The sequence below is a fragment of the Ursus maritimus genome, unplaced genomic scaffold, assembly GCF_017311325.1.
Source record: "Ursus maritimus isolate PB19 unplaced genomic scaffold, ASM1731132v1 scaffold_12, whole genome shotgun sequence".
In the NCBI taxonomy this organism is placed as follows: domain Eukaryota; kingdom Metazoa; phylum Chordata; class Mammalia; order Carnivora; family Ursidae; genus Ursus; species Ursus maritimus.
The window spans coordinates 25,843,592-25,861,777 of NW_024423564.1; the positions used below are offsets into that span (position 1 = coordinate 25,843,592).

The window sequence follows — 18,186 nt, forward strand, 5'->3', positions numbered from 1 at the left end:
CCGCCGCCGCGTCTGGGCGTCTCCTGCGCCGCCCAGGGGAGCAAGCTCCGAGCATCTCGCGCTGCGGCCACTCCTCAGGGCCAGGAGCGGGGAAGCCGAGTCCGAGAAACCCCCAGACCCGAGCGCAGCCTCTTCTCGCCGCCCGAACCACCATGACCCACTTCAACAAGGGCCCTTCTTACGGGCTTTCGGCCGAGGTCAAGAACAAGGTACGCCGGGGCTCGGGTGGAGCCCTGGGCGAGGGGTGGGAAGCTAGACGCCGCCCGGGGGTCTCTGGGACTGGGGCGGCGCTGGGCCGCGCTTCGCCTCTGAGCGCCTGGGCTGTCGGGCTTTGCAGGAAGGAGACGTCGGGGCGGCGCGAGACTGGTCGCGCGTCCCGGTCCCGTCGCCGGGCTCGAAGCGCCGGCCCCCGGGCGTTCTCCCGGCTTTGTTCAACGCCGCGGGCTGGGACTAGTGGCGGGAGGTGAGTTCCCGGGCTCCTGGAATCCCGCAGCGCCAGCCTGCAGTTACCAGAGCCAGTCCGTGGCTGCAGGACGCGCCCCTCCGGGAAGAGGGCGCTCCTGCCTGGTCATTCGCCCTTAGGTGGGGCCCGTCGGCGCGGCTGGGGACCCAGCACGCAGCCCCCGCCGTCCGCCCCGGCCTAGGCAGCTGCCCGACCCAGCAGTTTTCTCCTACCCCAACCCCTGGCCGAATTCAGCCACAAGCAAAGTTAGTCGGTTACGTGGCCGAACTGGGCCCCCCATTGTTCCTTGCTTCTTCCCGGGGAGGGGACCGTTGAGCGGTCCACCGACCCCAGGGAGCCCCGGACCCTTCCCAGTTTGCGAATCGCGGTACCTCGAGGCCAATTGCTGCTGTGCTCCTGCAGAAAACAGACAAAGCCTGAGCGCGCCGCCTTGGGAGTGATATCTGCTGTAGAGTTGAGATTTTTTTTTAAAAAAACAGAAGTTTGTAGTACATTAGACTTTAACGATATCAAGGATATTTTCGTGGGTTGCTTTTGTTTGGGGTATATTTGCTGCGGCTGGTTGAAGTTAGGAGTGATTTGGCTTTGGTAACTCTCAGCTTTGCCACTGCCTAGCATAAGAATGCATTGGGTTTATCTTTGGGACTTTTGGTCTGGGAAAGAGATGAGAGACGTCCCCCTCCCCAAATCCTCTCCTTCCTTCCTCCCTCCCTCCCTGCATTCCAAGCCCATGACATCAGGGGTTTCTGGGGGGAGAGCGCAGCCAATCGGCGCGGAACTGCGCACAGAACACTCATTGTCTCCTTTCTGCTGGTCTGGCCAAAGCGCCACAAAGGAGGGCTGCTGTGGTTTCATTCCCATTAACCTCCCGGGAGCCGAAGCATGTCAGGGTTGCTACCGCACCGTCCGACCGCTGGGAGAATACGCTGGCGTTGTCGGGGCTGCAACATCCCGGTGTTGGGGGTGTCTGCGGTGTAGACTGAGTTATCGAGAGGCAATGAAGCGCACCGTTGTCAAACCCCAAGGAAGAGTTCTGTCTCTTCTCACCCTTGTTACAGCCCGCGCATCGTAATTCAGTTGTTAATAAATTCTGAACAGTCGGTGAAGCAAAGCATTGATTTTAGTCCCCGAATCTAAAATTGGAACGTTGAGGTCCTTTACCTTGTCAAGTGTGTTGCCCTTATTAGAAAACAGTCTCCTGGACATTTTTTTAAAGGACAGAAAAGTAAGTGGTTGGTGTCTGATCGTTCGGTTCTTTCCAAGGTTTACAAATGGAGCTTTAGGAATCTTTTCAGAGCAACCGGCAAGTCCAAATTGTTGGATGGGATACCCTGGCGTGGTTTCTGCACATTAATTTTAATTCGCCCTTGTGATTCTTGGCCGGCAGCCGTTGAGTCTCTACCTTTTGCATTGTAAATGAGGTCCTGATAACTTTGGCAGTGCTTCAAGTGACTTATTTTTCTTGGATGTTAATATCCATATTAATTTCTTTTTGCTGACTAATGAAGCAGCTTCTGCCCTTTTCCTACTTTTTATTGAGCAGACCAACGAAGGAAATGCAGAGACTGAGGCTAGATCACTATAATTATTATACATTTTTAAAAACAGTAAAACCTCACTTTTCAGAGCCTTCGGAAAGTTAGTTATAGCTTTCGGTTTCTATAACTGTGGGTTTATTCCTGTAAGCACCAAAGCCATATTTTAACAACCCCCTTCATTTATATGGGTCCTTCGTAGGGTACCCTTTCATAGGAAGTCTTTTGATCTTAACAGCACTGCAGCCCCGTGAGGTGGGAAGGATGGCTGGGGCTATCCAACATCATTTACAGATCAGGATGCTGAAGCTCAGACGGTGTGATTTGCTCAAGATCACAGAAGACAGTTGGAATATTCTAAGAATTTTCACTCTAAAAGTGATATCTTAGTGAAGTCACTATTGTCTGCCCCACCCTACCCACTTTTGCTGTCCACCTGTTACTTTTTGACATTGTGATTATTCACGCAATGCTGTTTTCATCTGTTCTGGGCTTGGAAATCGAATATCCATGTTTGCTAGGCTTTTGTATGAGATACTGCACTTCAGCTGAGGACACAGAGCCAACAGCGGAGTGGGTGTATGGAACATGAACTTTGATATCGCTTGGTTTGGACGCCTTTTGACTTCTTTCTGTTTTGTCTTTATGTATTGCATAACATATGTCGCTTAAATGTAAAGTGTTCTCCCCCCTCCCCCCAAAACTTCATTTAACAAAATGGATAAAAATACAAACATCCTCAGGAAGCAGTGTGGAATGGACCTTGGAATTGAGCAGACATGGGTTCTGGTCCTCCCTCTGCCACTACTGCCTTGTATGATGTTGGGCAAGTTAGTGGGTATCTCTGTCCTTGTTTCCTAATCAGTAAGATGAGGGGAATGATAGTTACTGCCCCTAAGCATTGCATTGAGATGTGTGTTTGTAGTAAGTACTCAGTGACTATATTGTAGCTGTTAGTTCTTAGTAATAGAATATTGGCAATCTATTTCTTAGACTTGTCACTGCCTCTGTTAAGTATTCCATTTCTATTAAATAAGCCTTTGGTCTTTCTATATTCCAGCTGTGAAAGCAGTTCATCAAGGAATTGAGGAAGCCTTTGCTCTTAAGTACTTTTAATTAGTAAAATTTCAGGGAAAAATCTGTAAGCTTAAGATACTTATTCGACAAGATGATAATACATGGCAAAACATGTCAAACTTGTAATTAATTTTTTTTTAATGGGCAGGAAGTTTGAAAACAGCCTAAAAAAGTAGAATCCTTCAGCATGGACTCTGAACCACATCTTTAAACAGCGAGAGTCAGTAACTTTCCATCTACGAAGATCATAATAGAGTGTAGGGTCAGGGATAGTACAGAAGCTGGTGTAGACAGTTCGGTGGGTGCATAGACACTCATAAAGTAGTAAGGTCTTGCATGTATTCTCCAGGATGAGCCAGACCCTTGACTGCAGTTTGGGGACCAGAATGAAAAGGAATACAGTTCTGTGCCCTTTAAGCTGTGGGAAAACAGGACAGGTCCTCAAGGAAAGCACAGTATGTCCTGATGCTTGGCTCTGACAAGATGTTGGAGCCAGGGAAGTTCCTCCTAAAGTTAGGATGCAAGGAAGCCCGCCCTCACCAGTCTTAGAGCCAATGGGGTAGGGAGCCGAGAGGTCCCAGGACAAGTGGAGGGAAGTCAGTTGTGGGGGGAGTGTGTAGAGCTGAAATTATCTTACCTCAGGGTGTTTTGGGGGGAATCTGTCTGAACTATTAAGAAGAATGGGATAGGAATGCCTGTTCTCACTGTTCCTGCTCCCGTGGAATGTGATTTGAGCAAAGTATCTTCCCACAGAATCTTCTTGGTTACTAAAAGTTAACCTCAACAGCTAAAAACCATGTCAGAAGACTTATTACTGAAATTGTAAATCACGGAAGAGTAGGTTAAACAATCATATAGTAATAATTAAATAGGACCAAATGGCCCCCGAGTCCTGCCAGCCTGCCTGCCTTTGGATGAGCAGTCGCTCCTGGAGTGTTCCTGACCACGGACCCCGGGTGACGGTGGACTCCAGCTGGAGACCGCACCCTAAGGCGGTCTGCCTTGGTCTGCTAGTCGGGCACCGGTGTCGTGGCGAAGGTGTACATGAATTTAGCTTTAGCTTTTTTTTTTTTGCTCCATACCCAGTGTGGCGCTTGAACTCATGACCTTGAGATCAAGAGTCCATGCTCTGCTCACTGAGCCATCCAGGCTCCCCCAGAAATAGGTTTTTAATTCAGAACTTCTGTTTATTGTCTCTTTCCACCAGCCGTTTGGGTTCCGGTTTTACTCTTTGATGAAATACATCACTCTCTGTATTTTAGAATATAACTTGGCACGTAGTTGGTGCTCAGTATATGTGATTTAATGAATTGACCCATCAGGAGTAGATTTTACTATCTGTGATTTAATTAATCACAGTATATGTGATTTAATGAATTGACCCATCAGGAGTAGATTTTACTATCTTTAAAAATTGGAAATCAACCCTGTTAGAGTATTCTTCGTGAAAGTATTCTGTAGTGCAGTGGGATATTTTGGGAGGATCAGGTGGTTTTTACGGCTTGTTAAAACTCATTACCAAGAAAATTCCTTTGTTGCTGAGGCTCTTTCTTTCTCTTTCTTTCTTGGGAGCAAAGCAAGGTTTATTTATTTTTTTAAAGATTTTATTTATTTGACAGAGCAGAAGCAGGCAGAGCTGCAGGCAGAGGGAGAGGGAGAAGCAGGCTCCCCGCTGAGTGGAGAGCCTGACATTGGGCTGGGTCCGAGGACCCTGGGATCGTGACCTGAGCCAAAGGCAGACACTTAAGCAAGGTTTATTGAGCAATAGCAAAGTGATAGTACAAAGTTCCCGAGGAGGGAGGGGACCGGAGAGAGTTGCCCCTGAGGCTCTTTCTTAGACTCACAAATTAGGAGAGTAGAAGTCCCTCCTGGAAGGCTCTGTGGGATGCCCCCGTCTCCCAAAGGCCACCTGCAAAGTGGTCTTTCCGCTGACCTGGATGGGACGTGCCCTTGTGGTTTACCTGCCCTCTTTTTTTCCCCTTGTCTTGACCAAAACAGTTCCAGAAAATACATTTGCTAACTTGAGAAGGGGTACCGTGCTTTCCTCTTTAAAATACTGAGACTTCTTCACTCTGGAATTTTAATGAAGATCATTATCAAGCTCACTGTCCTGTGACCCACAGCTTTGCTTTGCTTTTCCTTTCTTTTCTTTTCTTAAGATTTATTTATTTATTTTAGAGAGAGAGCGTGCCCCCCTGGGAGGGGCAGAGAGAGAGAGAGAATCTCAAGCAGACTCACTGCTGAGCACAGAGTCCCTTGCGGGGCTGGATTTCACAACTCTGAGATCCTGACCTGAGCTGAAACCAAAAGTGGGACGCCCAACTGACTGTGCCACCCAGGCGCCCCAACCCACAGCTTTTTACACTCTTTCCTTCGTGGAAATCGTACTCTTTGTCTGCCTCTGTGTCTGGCTTTATCTGTGGAGCATGTGACTCAGGGTCATGAGTTGGAGCCCCATGTCGGGTGTGGACCTTACTTAGAAAAAATAAGCTCGGTGAGAAGACCTTGCTACTCTAGTCAACCAGAGGTGCGTCCTTTGTCCCGGTACTGTTGCCCTTCCAGGTTGGGAACGTGGGGGTTAGTGAGTGTTTTCACTTAAAAGTGTGTTGTGAACCATGATTATTATCTGTAACAGTAAAAAAAAAATGAAGCACAATTGGATGGTTTTGGCTTTTCAGCCAGTTACCATTATACCCACGAGAACGAGAAGATGCTTTACTACCTTCTCATTACAGCTAGGTGGTGGGAGGGGTTCTCCTTAGATTTTTGGCGAGTTTCATTTTATTGTAGGCATTAGACTCCTGTGGCATACAGTCCACGCACAGTGGTTCCTCTGAACTCTGCATTCCTAGCCATAGAGGGCTCTTAGCTGTTACTCGGGCGTACTTGTGCTCAGGTTTTGGTTAAGGATTTCCTGAGCCCGGCGCAGATCCTGGTTGTCTGTGGGGCCCGAGGCTTACGCAATTTGGGGAGGGGGAGGAGGTGTCAGTTCTAAAACAAAACAAAACAAAACTTCGTTGCAAATTTTACGAAAACATGACCGTGGGAATCCTTGTGAACTTGAAGATGCCCGTTAATCTCCTTCAGGGTCTTGTCATGAGAAAGTAGAACCTAGTGGCTAAGAATGTGGACCGTGTAGACTATCTGGGTCGGAATCTTTGGTTCTGCCTCTGACTTGGTAACCTTGGGGAAGTAGCCTGTGTCTCATCTGTAAAATAAGAATATGGAAACACCTACCTTTTATAGGGTCGTTGAGAAACGAGTAAGGCAGACAATCCATGGAAGGTGTTTAGAATTATGCCTGGAACCAGAAGTGCACATTATGTAAATGTTAGCCATTGTTCCACTTTGCCGCTGGTTCCCTGAGGGTTAGGTGCAGTCCCGTGTTCTGAGTTTCTCGTATCTTCTAGATCCTGAGATTATGTCCAGGACTTGGACATTCATTCAGGAATCTGTTTGTATCTGAATGAGGCTTCTGGCAGATAAGGGACGACGATGCCAAGCAGTATCTCTGGGTTTCGCTTCTGTGTCAGGAATAGGATCTGCCCCTAGAGTCCTTATCCGGGCAAGACTCCTTCCCCTGGTGGCCTGTGCTCCCTCTGTGAAATCCCAGGGCCTCTAACCCTGTTCTCCTTCTGCCCACATTGTCTGCAGAGCCAGGGACTTCTGTGTGGAGCCAGAGACTTCCCTTTCTGGCCCTGTTCTTATTTGGCTTTTTCTAAAGAGATTGAGTTATGTTAAACGGGATAAGATAGCTCTTTCATTTCTTGGTTTCAGAGAGGCCTCCTGTTCTCCACAGTAGACTGACAAACATATTTACCTCTTTGTGTTTCTTTTTTTTTTTTCTTTAAGTTCTCTCTACACCCAACCTGGGGCCGGAACTCACAACCCTGAGATCAGGCGTCACTGCTCCGCTGACTGAGCCAGCCAGGCCCCCCTTCCTCTTCGTGTGTAAATCTCGGTTGTCACTGGAGGCCTTCTATTTTAACTGGTCTGATGAAGGCTCCACCTAGACCTGTGTGAAGTCAGTCCATGAGCTCAGAAGACCTAGTCTTAGTTTTCCTCTCTGAGGTAGGGAGGGAACTTCTTCAGCATCTTCCTTCAGCCAGTGGGAAGCTTCAGGGTGTGAAGCCCCCGGCAGTCTGCAGTGGGCAGGCCAGGGAACTGGAGTCAGGAGTGCAGAAAAAAAGAGGAGGTCTTTGAAGGACTCTGGGGTGAGACACAACCTAAGCATGTATGGCCATTTCCCTCGCCTCCCTCACAAATTTCCGGGGGATGCTAGTTGTGGAGTGGCTCCACAGAGCTGGCTGTGATTTCGTTGTTGTTTCGTCCCCCTTCCCAAATGTTTGGACCCTGATCTTTCCTCACTGTCCCAAGCCTCTCAGCCTGCTTAGTGAGGCACGAGGCTCCACACCCCCGGGGGGCAGGGGGGCAAGTGTGTGCTTCCTTAGTGCAGTTTTCCCTCCCTCCTTTTGTTTCACATGGGAGGAAATAGGAGAGAAGATAATCAATACCATGTGTAGTGAGTCTCTCCTAATTCAAACATGTGATTCCACTTTGAATGCAAAAATAGCAACAGCAATCATACTTCTAATCGAGTATAGAAATTATACTGATGTTAAACATCACAGTGTGAGCTCGTCGGCGTCCTTGGCGCTTAGCAGCTGAGCTGGAACTCTAGGGCCTTCCTTGAGAGTTCACATATGGCCATATGCCTTCCCCTGAATGGGCCCATTCTCTGCTCTGAAGACCGGAGGGCATGTGTCTCTGCTTTTTCCTTACCTCTCTCGAGAGACCTGTATGTTGTATCAATCCCTCAGCCCCACCTCCCCTCGGACGGGGACACACACACACACACACACCACGGGCGTGCGTGTGCTTTGCCAGCCAGGCTTTCATTTTGAATTTTCTTCCTCTCTGGGCTTGATTTTGTAGTTTTCCTCTTTTCCTCTTCCCAGTGTCGGCTCGGCGGTCAGCACCTTCTAGAACATGCGTGTCGGAGGAGCCTCTTTTTATAGGGGCCGGCGGAGGCGTTCACGTGTTTTCAGTCTGAGGCGTCTCTGCCACGTATCTTATTACGAACTTTTGAACCACACGGGCAACGCCCTTTGGGACTGCAGATTGCCCACGGGCTGGTTCGAATCCACGCTGTGTCTCGAGCTCTGCGGCCTGTCGTGGTGCTGCAGTCTGATACGGTGATGCTGGCGGCAGTTGCTCTCGGAGGCGCTCTTGCCTCTCCGGGAGTTGGAAGGACTTGACGGGAAGCCACAGAGTCTAAGGCTGCTGGCTGGGCCTCCTCCAGCAGGCAGCACGGCTCTCTGGGCTCCGTGTCGTGCAGAGAGCATTCCTATCTGGGCTGGTTAGGAGGCTGGGCGTAGCAGAACATTTAGTGGAGGAAAGCTGTAGCCTTGGAGTCAGACCTGGGTCCAGATCCCTGTGGAGCCCGTGACTCTCCGACACGTCGTCTCTGTAGGGCGCCGTGCTCCTTGCCTAGGAGAGCCTCTTCTCTTTTTACCCCGATTTTGTGGATGAAGTGTGTGTTGTGAAGGATGCAGACGGTACCAAAATATAGAAGTAGTGAAAGTATCCTGTATCGGTTACCCCCACCCAGCCACTGTGCAGCTTTGAGTATCAGTCGACCATTTTAGAACTGAATTAGAGTCTGTTGTATGGATCCCCGTTATTTATTCATTACCTCCCTTCTGGTGGACGTTTCCTTCAAAAGTACTTGTGTAGAAAAGTACATAACTTTTGAGCTAACATTTGTAAGTGTTATAGGTAGTACTGAATGGCTCTGCCAAAAAATCAGTTTATACTTCCCACCAAAGGTATGAAAGGGAAGGCGGTTCTCCTCTTGATGTTAAAAAAAAGATATATATAGACTGTATCAGAGTGGCCTTGTCAAAATTCAGGTCACTTGTTTTAGTTCATGTTTATCAAGTCAGGAGTCACATCTGTGACACCTGCTCTCTCTGCCACCCCACCACTCAGGTGAGAGCTGGCAGCAGAGTGGGGGGGGGGCATCTCTTTTACCAATTGATGATAATGAGTAGGGTTGGTTTTTTTTTTTTTTTTTAATTTTATTAATCTGAGGGAGAGGGAGCATGAGAGAGATAGAGCGAGCACCAGAGGACAGAGAGGGAGAAGCAGGTTCCCCACGGATGAGGGAGCCCAGCACGGGGCTCGATCCCAGGATGCTGGGATCACGACCTTTGTGGAAGGCACTTAACCAACGGAGCCACCCAGGCACCCTGAGTAGGTTTTTTTTTTTTTTCTTTTTCTTTTAAAGATTTTGTTTATTTATTTGAGAGAGATGAGCTGGGGGGGAGGAGGAGGGGCAGAGGGAGAAGAGGACTCCCCACTGAGCAGGGAAGTCAGCGTGGGGCTTGATCCCAGGACCCTGGGATCATGACCTGAGCTGATGGCGGATGCTTAACCAACTGAGCCGCCCAGGTGCCCCAGATATTGAGTAGTTTTTAAAATAGAAAACGTAGGCAGCATCAAAATGATTTCTTATCAAAATGGCTATCAAATAGTGTCAAGTGACTGTTCTGTAGGATACATTGAATTTAAAGGAGGAGCTCTTCTTGGTATCTGGACAGGAATGGCCAGCAAAGCACAGATAGAAGGGTAAAGGTTGACATTTATTGATTTCTTCATGGTTTACATGAATTAAGTCATTCATTCTTCCCAGCAACTCCCTGATGTAAGCGCTGTTAGTGATCTCTAGTTTCCACGTGAGGAGACAGCCACAGGGGAGCTCGGACTCCAACCCGAGCATTCAGCTTCCGGAGCCCATGCTCTTCACTGTTTTAACCAGAAGCCAGAACTCAGGGAGAATTGGCAGCTTTCAAGGAGAAGGGGAGAAGGCAGGCCGGACAGGGAAGCTCGGGGATGATGTCCTTTAAGAAGCCACAGGAGGAGAGATTGAAGGGGCTTTCTGGAGTGCTGCAGAAACACAGCACTGGATTTGGCTACTGAGGGGTCACTGGTGACCTTTTGAGAGATGGTCTTCAGTAGAGCAAATTTCCAGAGATGTTAGGAAAAAGTACTAAATGGAGAGGTTTGTCATGAAGTGAAAGAAACAGGACAGTGTTGGAAGCTGGCAGCAGGTTTAATCAAACCTGGCTGGCTCAGTTGCAAGAGCGTGCGACTCTTGAGTTCAAACCCCAGGATGGGTGTAGGATTCCTTAAATATATACGTATATATGCATGTCGTGGTGCGTGTTGCATCGTGTGCAAAGAAGTGAGATCACTGTGCTGGACACCTGTACCACTGTGTGTCAGCTATGTTCAAAAGAAAAAAAACAGATGCACTTGTTTCCGACAGGGTGGGGGGTGGTCTGTGCCCACTGATGGACCAAGTAAGGGGAGGGGCTCAGTACCCACGGTGAGTGAGGCCGAGGCAGTAGAGGGAAGAGGGTTCCCATGGAAAGTGGGGAAAGAACCCGTAAGAGGACCGGAACAGCTGAGGTGGGGGAGACCTCTCCTCCCGAGCCGTTGTGGGTTCGCCCTCTCCCGGGAAAGAGGGGTGTCACTGTGCTCCTGACCTTGTCTTCCGGGCCGAGGGTGCGGGCGGTGGCGGCAGCGGGAGGAGGTGGGCCAGGGGGCTGCGTGCCGGACACGCTGTTGCCTCGGCCGCTTCTCTCTGCTGAGGCCCGCGAGGCCCCTTCGCGGCCTGTGCGCCGCTCGCTCTCATGCCCTCGGCCCTTGATCTGGAAGGGATGCGAAGCTGGGTTCCTGTGGTTTCTGTGCCTGGCTGTCTTTAGCAGGCCTTCGCGACGTAGCCTCCAAGAGACTTCTGCCCGCACTCCGCGGCCGGCGCGGTGCTTCCGAGGAACCGTGTTCTCGTGCCGGCCGGCAGCTCCAGGCCCGCACAGCGTGCGCTTCGCCGTGTGGTCGGGATGCGGCCTCCTGCCCTTCAGGACTGGACGAGGGAACCATGGTCAAACTGTTGTTGCTGTTTTTAAGGAACTCTGTCAGTCTTGAACTCTTCCCTGTTTTTGTTTCAGTGTAGAAGCAGCTTGCACCCTAGTGTGTATCTGTCCTGACTTTCCTGGTAGTTGTGTGTGGGACTTGGTGACAGGAAGGTGTTGGAACCTTACTTTTGACTTCCATTTTTTTTCATACTCCCCATTAAAGTGAACCAAAAAGCTTTTTACTTAGGGTCTCAAGTTGAGAGTCCTGGATCTTCATATGCTATTTCATGATGTAAGTTATAAAAATTTTTTAAAAAGAGGAAATGTGAAATTCCGCCCTGCTTTTTGATGGACATTTCGTATCTAATTTTCACTGGGGAGAAAAAGGCCCTGGTATCTTGCACAGTTAACGTCTCTGGAGGACTCCTGTGCCATCTCCCTGGCCAGCATCCAGCCTGTTTCAGGTGAGGTATCCGAGCTCTGTTCTCCCTGGTTGTGTAGAGCCAGCTCTCTCCAAGGGACAGACTCGGCTGTAGTCAGAAAAGGCATTCATGATCTGAGATCTAGAGCTCGGCCCCCAACAGGAGGGAGCTCCCGACGTACTGAAAGCCTGGCGTCCTGCTTCTCCTTGGCCTCCTTTCTGCCCATGGGCCATCAGTAGCTCAGAGTGAGGGGGTGATGTGTGTTTTGACTCACCTTCGGGGTGGGCAGCTGGGAGCACTTGGATGAACGTGGTCAGCGATGTGGGAGCAGAGGGCGTTTCCTGGGTCAGTAGAGGCGAGTTCCTTGTAAGTACGGTGTACACTTGGGGCCTTGGAGGTGGATCTCATGCCCCCTCAGGTCACAGGACCCACCCTACGAAGCCGACTTGCCGTATCACTGATGAGGAGTGAGTGTGCATGCCAGAGCTACAGAAAGGTCACTGCCGTGATGTCCCCTGTGGTTATAGAAACAGGGCAACTTTTCAGGCCGTCCACGGGCCGACTCAGGTTATGGAGGCGGCACCTGGATGCCTGCTGAGGACGCAGGTGCCTGAAGATGTAGATGGCCGCCAATACCCCGGAGGCCTGCAGGTCTGAGGAGCCGTGCGGGAGGCGGAGCCTCAGATCCTGGTCGAGAGGCGAAGGAACCAGCACGGAGGAGTGCTCTGTGTTCATCTGCTTTGCCCGTGGGCCTTCAGGGACAGTCCCCTTTCAGCGGGATTTCTGCCGCAACGTCAGAGTCAAGACCCAGCCGGCCTCCTTCCGAAGCAAGACCATGTTCTCCAGCAGGCTTTCTCGTGGGTCTCCCCGCCTGTGCTGGCTGGCACCCGCGTGCGCGCGCTCCGTTCCTGCATGCGTCCAGTGCGTCGCCCTAGAACTTCCAGTGTGCCATTCAGAATAGATGGACTTCCTCTTCTATAGGCCTTTTTTTTTTTTTTAAGATTTTTATTTTTCAGTAATCTCCACAACCAGGTGTGGGGCTCGAACTCACAACCCGGATGTAGATCAAGAGTTGCACGCTCCACTGACTGAGCCAGCCGGGTGCCCCTATATGACTTTGATCTAAATATTTAGATGGTATTAGCCTATTTCTTCTCTTGCCCCTGAAGTCCCTTCTAGGTTATATATAGCCGCTCCTGGCTGACCAGTCTCTCCTTATGGGCCGTGGATGATTTTTCTCCTCTTTCCTCCATTCAGTTTGCCTCTTCTAGAAACTGATCGTTAGTCAGTGGCCCCTCTTAGAATGCAGCACTCAGAATTGATCACAGTAATGCCATGGATGCGGTTGAACCTGTTGGGTCCAGTGGGATTATTAACTAACTCCTTTGTTTGACTACAGAGCACTGACTCATGCTGTTTTGATCACTGTGATGAGGTAGATAAGACACCTTCATGTCAAAGGATTCTAATCCTTGCTTTGGCGAGTTGGTTTTCCCTCTTTATAAAGTAAGGGCGACGACAATTGCATAAGGTTTTCTGGTTCACATACTCTTCTCACACTTGTTTTATTTAAATAATCCTCTCCTTGGCTACCTCACAGAGCTGTGTTGTCAAGCACATAAGACAAGCAGTAGTATTTTATAAAGAATCGTACACCTGTGCAGACCAAGACAGCATTAGTTTTTTTAGACAGAGTAGTTTAGCTTATTGAGTATGCATGACTAGTTAGTTCTAGAACTTGCTGCAGGATTTTACATATATCTGGAATAATTTATTAAGCTATGATTTTCTTTTTTTTTTTTTTTTTAAGATTTATTTATTTATTAGACAGAGAGAGACAGGCAGTGAGAGAGGGAACACAAGCAGGGGGAGTGGGAGAGGAAGAAGCAGGCTCCTAGTGGAGGAGCCTGATGCGGGGCTCGATCCCGGAACGCCGGCATCACGCCCTGAGCCAAAGGCAGACGCTTAACGACTGCACCACCCAGGCGCCCCAAGCTATGATTTTCTGAAACTGAACTTTGTTTCTTTTGAGCTATTACCAATTTAGTTTTCCTTAAGTTTAGAAAGTATGTCCAGCAGTTTCCAGGTTGTCAGTTGTTAATTTGTTACCACAACAGAAGAGACTTGGGCGCGGGGGTGGTACGGTCTGTTGAGCATCCGACCCTGTTTCAGCTCAGGTCCTGATCTCAAGGTCGTGAGATGGAGCCCCGTGTTGGGCTCTGCGCTCAGTGTGGGGTCTGCTTGAGGTTCTCTCTCCCTCTCCCCCTCTTGTGTGCGATCTCTCTCTCAAATAAATACATCTTTAAAAAACTATATCTATATAATGAAAACGCAGAAGAGAACAGATGTAGATGTAAGCCTGAAGGTACATATCACTGGGAGCTCCTCCTGCCTTGACGTGGACCAGCGCAGTGGGCATGGTGGTTGCTTCTGACCAGCCCCCACTTCTAGAGTCACTAACCTGGACCTAAGGAGTGCCATAGACATAGGGGCTTTTATGAGAAAGTAAAACAAATATGGCCCTAGTGATCCATCTAAGATGACTAGATTGGTAGATCAAGGAGGTGTGGTGCCTAGAAAAACCAGCAGCATTCACATGCAGATGCCTTTCCGAAACAAGATACATCTTTAAATCTGTAGCATTTCTCCAGTTGGTACTACTGTCAGTGGATGAAAACTCATTTATTGAGGACCCACTGTGCACCCGGCGTGCACGCTAGGGGTCCAAGAGGACTGAAGCCTGTCCTGCCCCCAAGGAGAGGACATAGGCACGTTGGATGTGGCTTGCCGTGGGTGTGCTGGCTCCTACTTGGGGATGACTGCCTCCCCTCAGCACCCCCCAACCCTCCGCCCCCTGCCCAGGTAGCTGCACACCGTCTCTCCAGGAGTCCGCTCTAGCATGACCGCAGGCTCTTCAGCCTGTAGTAGAGAGGCCCTTGCCTTTTGGGTCGGGGTCAGGAAGCAGTGGGCCCACATCTAGGTTCCTGTTAACTTTGGTTAAACACTGAGCTGTTTAATACGTGTGTCTTTGTTCATCGTTCTTTCTGAGTCTGAACTCTTCTGGGAATCTGGCCTCTAGGCTTACTCCTACTTGCTGAGATTTGAAATTTCAAAGCAACACTCACTCATTCATTCATTCATTTGTTTATATAGATAGATAGATGTCTTTTTATTATTTTTTTATAATTTTAATTCCAGGATAGTTAACATACAGTGTTATATTAGTTTCAGGTGTGCAATAGAGTGATTCAGCATCTCCCCCACCCCCTTGTTCTCCATAGTTAAGAGTCTGTTTTTTGGATTGTGTCTTTCACTTTTTTTTTTTTTAACCCCTTTGTTCATTTTTGTTTTTTTTCTCGGTTTTGTTTCACACAGTTAAGTTATATGGTATTTGTCTTTCTCTGGCTTATTTCACTTAGCATAATACTCTCTAGCTCCATCTGTATCATTGCAAATGGCAAGATTTCATTCCTCTTTATGGCTGAGTAGTATTCCATCATACACACCCACACATATATACACCACATTTTTTTTTTTAAGATTTTATTTATTTATTTGACAGAGAGCACAAGCAGAGGGAGCAGCAGGCAGAGGGAGAGGGAAAATCAGTCTCCCTGCTCAGCAGGGAGCCTGCTTCAGAGTTCAATCCCAGGACCCTGGGATCATGACCTGAGCTGAAGACAGACGCTCAATCAACTGAGCCACCCAGGCGCCCCAACCACTTCTTTATCTATTCATCTATGGATGTACACTTGGGCTGCTTCCATAATTGTCTGTGGTAAATAATGCTGTAAACATGGGGGTGCATGTATCTCTTTGGATTAGTATTTTTGTATTTTTCCGGTAAATATCCAGTAATGCAGTTACTGGATCATACTATTTTTAACTTTTGAGGAACCTGCATACTCGTTTCCACAGTGGCTGCACCAGTTTGCGTTCCCACCAACAGTGCAGAGGGGTTCCTTTTTCTCCACGTCCTTGCCAAGACTTTTGTTTCTTGCGTTTTTGATTTTTTGCCATTCTGATCGTGCGAGGTGGTATCTCATTGTAGCTTTAATTAGCATTTCGCTGATGATGACTGATGTTGAGCATCTTGTCATGTGTCTGTTGGCCATCTGTATGTCTTCTTTCAAGAAATCTCTGTTCATGTCTTCTGTCCATTTTTTTTAAGGGATTATTTGTTTTGGGGGTTCAGAGTCCAAGTTTGAACTATGTATATTCTAAGCTATGTAGTCTGAAGGTCAGTTTCTAGATAGAGAAGACAAAATTGACATTCTATTTTTTCTGCATTTTCTTATTTATTAGTTATGCTGTTTGCTTTAGGCAGTGGCCCAACTCCTCTTAGGTTCAGAAACATTGTCCATCTTACAGTATTGGTACATTGTGTCATAATGTCTTTGTATTTACTTGAGTATACATATTTGGAGAGAAAAAGTTGTGCTGGTACCATGTGCTGATACATTGATCTGAAGGTCGGGCTGTCCCTCTGAGAGAAAGGCCCGACTTGAAAACGCTCGTAGGCTCTTCCTAGGCCAGTACGCTCACCGAGGAGAAAGCCATGTTCAGTTCCAGCACGAAAATCGTGAAGCCCTATGGCCAGAAGCTGGATGAGTTCAGGTGCGGCATATCCTGGGCTGTCCTTGAGCGGGAGAGGAACTCGGACCTCAAAGCCCAGTGAAGGGAGCTGAATATAACAGCAGCCAAGGAAATTGAAGTTGGCGGTGGTTGGAAGGCTCTTATCGTCTTTGTTCCCAGTCCCCAGCTGAAATCTTTCCAGAAAATCCTAGTCCGGCTAGTGTGTGAATTGGAGAAAAAGTTCAGTGGGAAGCATGTTGTCTATTGCTTAGAGAATTCTGCCTCAGCCAACTTGAAAAAAAGCCATACAAAAAAGGAGCAGAAGGGTCCCAGGATCTGCACTTTGACAGCCGTGCGTGACGCAATCCTGGAGGACTTGGTTTTTCCAAGCGGAATTGTAGGCGAGAGGGTCCACGTGAAGCTGGGTAGCCTCTGCTCACCGAGGTTCGTTTGGATAAAGCACAGCAGAGTGACCTGGAGCACAAGGTTGAAGCTCTCTCTGGTGTCTGTAAGCAGCTCACCAGCAAGGATGTTAACTTGGAGTCACAGGGTTTCAGTTGTAAACACAAATGATGGGGGAAGAAAAAAGCTCTTAGGTGTCCTTCCTGTTTCCCTGAGGCGGATACGGTTTTCCTTAGCTCTGGAATATGTAATCCTTCCCCATCGGATCTTTAGCACAGGTCACACCACAGAAGGAGTCTCAGATTCTGTAGTGACCTTGAGGAAGGCATGCAATCTACCTTGACCTTCGTATCCCAAATGTAAAGGGATTTTCTCTGGAATTCCCACCTCTATTCCCCATAAGAAAGAATTTCTGCTTTTTAAAAAGTAGTTACTTCATCCTTTTCATCAGCAATGACCTGAAAAAGAATGAGAATTTGGGATGCAAAGACAGGCAGGAGTGAGCTTTGAGGTGAGTGGCGATGGGCAGTAACCCAGATGAGTCCCAGCAGAACTTTTTGAATTGTAGACAATAAAGTGAACAGGTTGCGATGCGGTTTGGTTAATAGAAAGCTTTGTACCTCTGGACTCAAGCCCATATAAAAGGAGAGCATTAACTCCGATGTGTCAGGCATTGAGATACGCCCTTCTTTACCCGTGGAGCAGGCTTCATGCTCACAGTGGTCCCGGAAGGAAGACTACCTGTGAGAAATGGGGTTGTCAGGATTAGGTTACTTATTTAGGTCACACTAGAGTTGGGAACACAGTTTTGGGAAATTTTTGAAGTTTGACTTCAAGGGTTGAGATCTCGTTTGTTGTATCCATAGTATGAATGAATACTTTAAAAATTTGCAAAGGTGTGTGGGGGGGGTAGGTAAGGAAATGTTAAAGCCTGTTCATTGTCTTGCATGAGGTATCAAGAATGGAAGATAATAAAGAAGGGAAGAGGCATCGTGGTGTTCAGATGGCAATCTATTTGGTCCTCATATTAGGACAGTGGTAGTCCCAGTGGGTTCTGTTCGTTATTTTAAGGTTTTATTTTGAAGTCATCTCTACACCCAACATGTGGAACTCGAACCCGCAACCCTGAGATCCAGAGTCGTATGCCCCACCAACGGAGCCAACCAGGCTCCCCTCTATTCTTTATTTTAAATACCCTACATCATCATCATCATTATTATTTTATTCTGCAAATGTCTTAACACACCTTATTAATAGGTATTTGTTGGGGCTCCTGGGTGGCTTAGTCAGCTGGGCCTCCGACTCTTGATTTCGGCTCAGGTCATGATCTTAGGGTTTTGGGATTGATACCCCGCATGGGGCTCTGCGCTCAGTGTGGAGTAGCTTGTCCCTCTGCTTACATGCGTGCACATGCTTTCTCTCTCTCTAATAAATAAATAAAATCTTTAATAGGTGTTTGTCTCTTTCCACTAGAATGTAAGCTTTTCAGGGCCGAGACTTTGCCTTTGAAGCTAACTGGTACGTAGTAGCCCTCGAATGACAGACCGAAGGAAGGAGTAATGGAGAAAGACATTGAAGGAAGAACCCGTGGGACACCTGGGTGGCTCAGTCGGTTAAGTGTCCAACTCTTGTTTTTGTCTCAGGTTTTGATCTCAGGGTGGTGGGGTTGAGCCTGAGTTGGGCTTCGCACTCAGCACAGAGTCTGCTTAAGACACGCTCGCTTCCTCTCTCACTTGCTCTCAGATAAATAAATAAATAAAATATTTTAAAAGGTGGGGGGCTTGCCTGGCGGC

The 18,186-nt window shown here is 48.3% G+C and overlaps 1 protein-coding gene and 1 pseudogene across 1 annotated transcript in view; both read left to right on the top strand.

Annotated features, from left to right (window-relative positions):
• Positions 1–18,186, top strand: part of CNN3 (calponin 3) — a 31,009-nt gene that overhangs the window by 1,806 nt on the left and 11,017 nt on the right. The window contains exon 2 of the mRNA XM_040627013.1: positions 1–209. This exon is cut by the window's left edge and continues 1 nt beyond it. Coding sequence (XP_040482947.1) covers positions 153–209 — 57 coding nt within the window. The 5' untranslated portion in view covers positions 1–152. The remainder of the gene's footprint in view (positions 210–18,186) is intronic.
• On the top strand, positions 15,533–16,846 carry LOC103669356 (annotated as a pseudogene).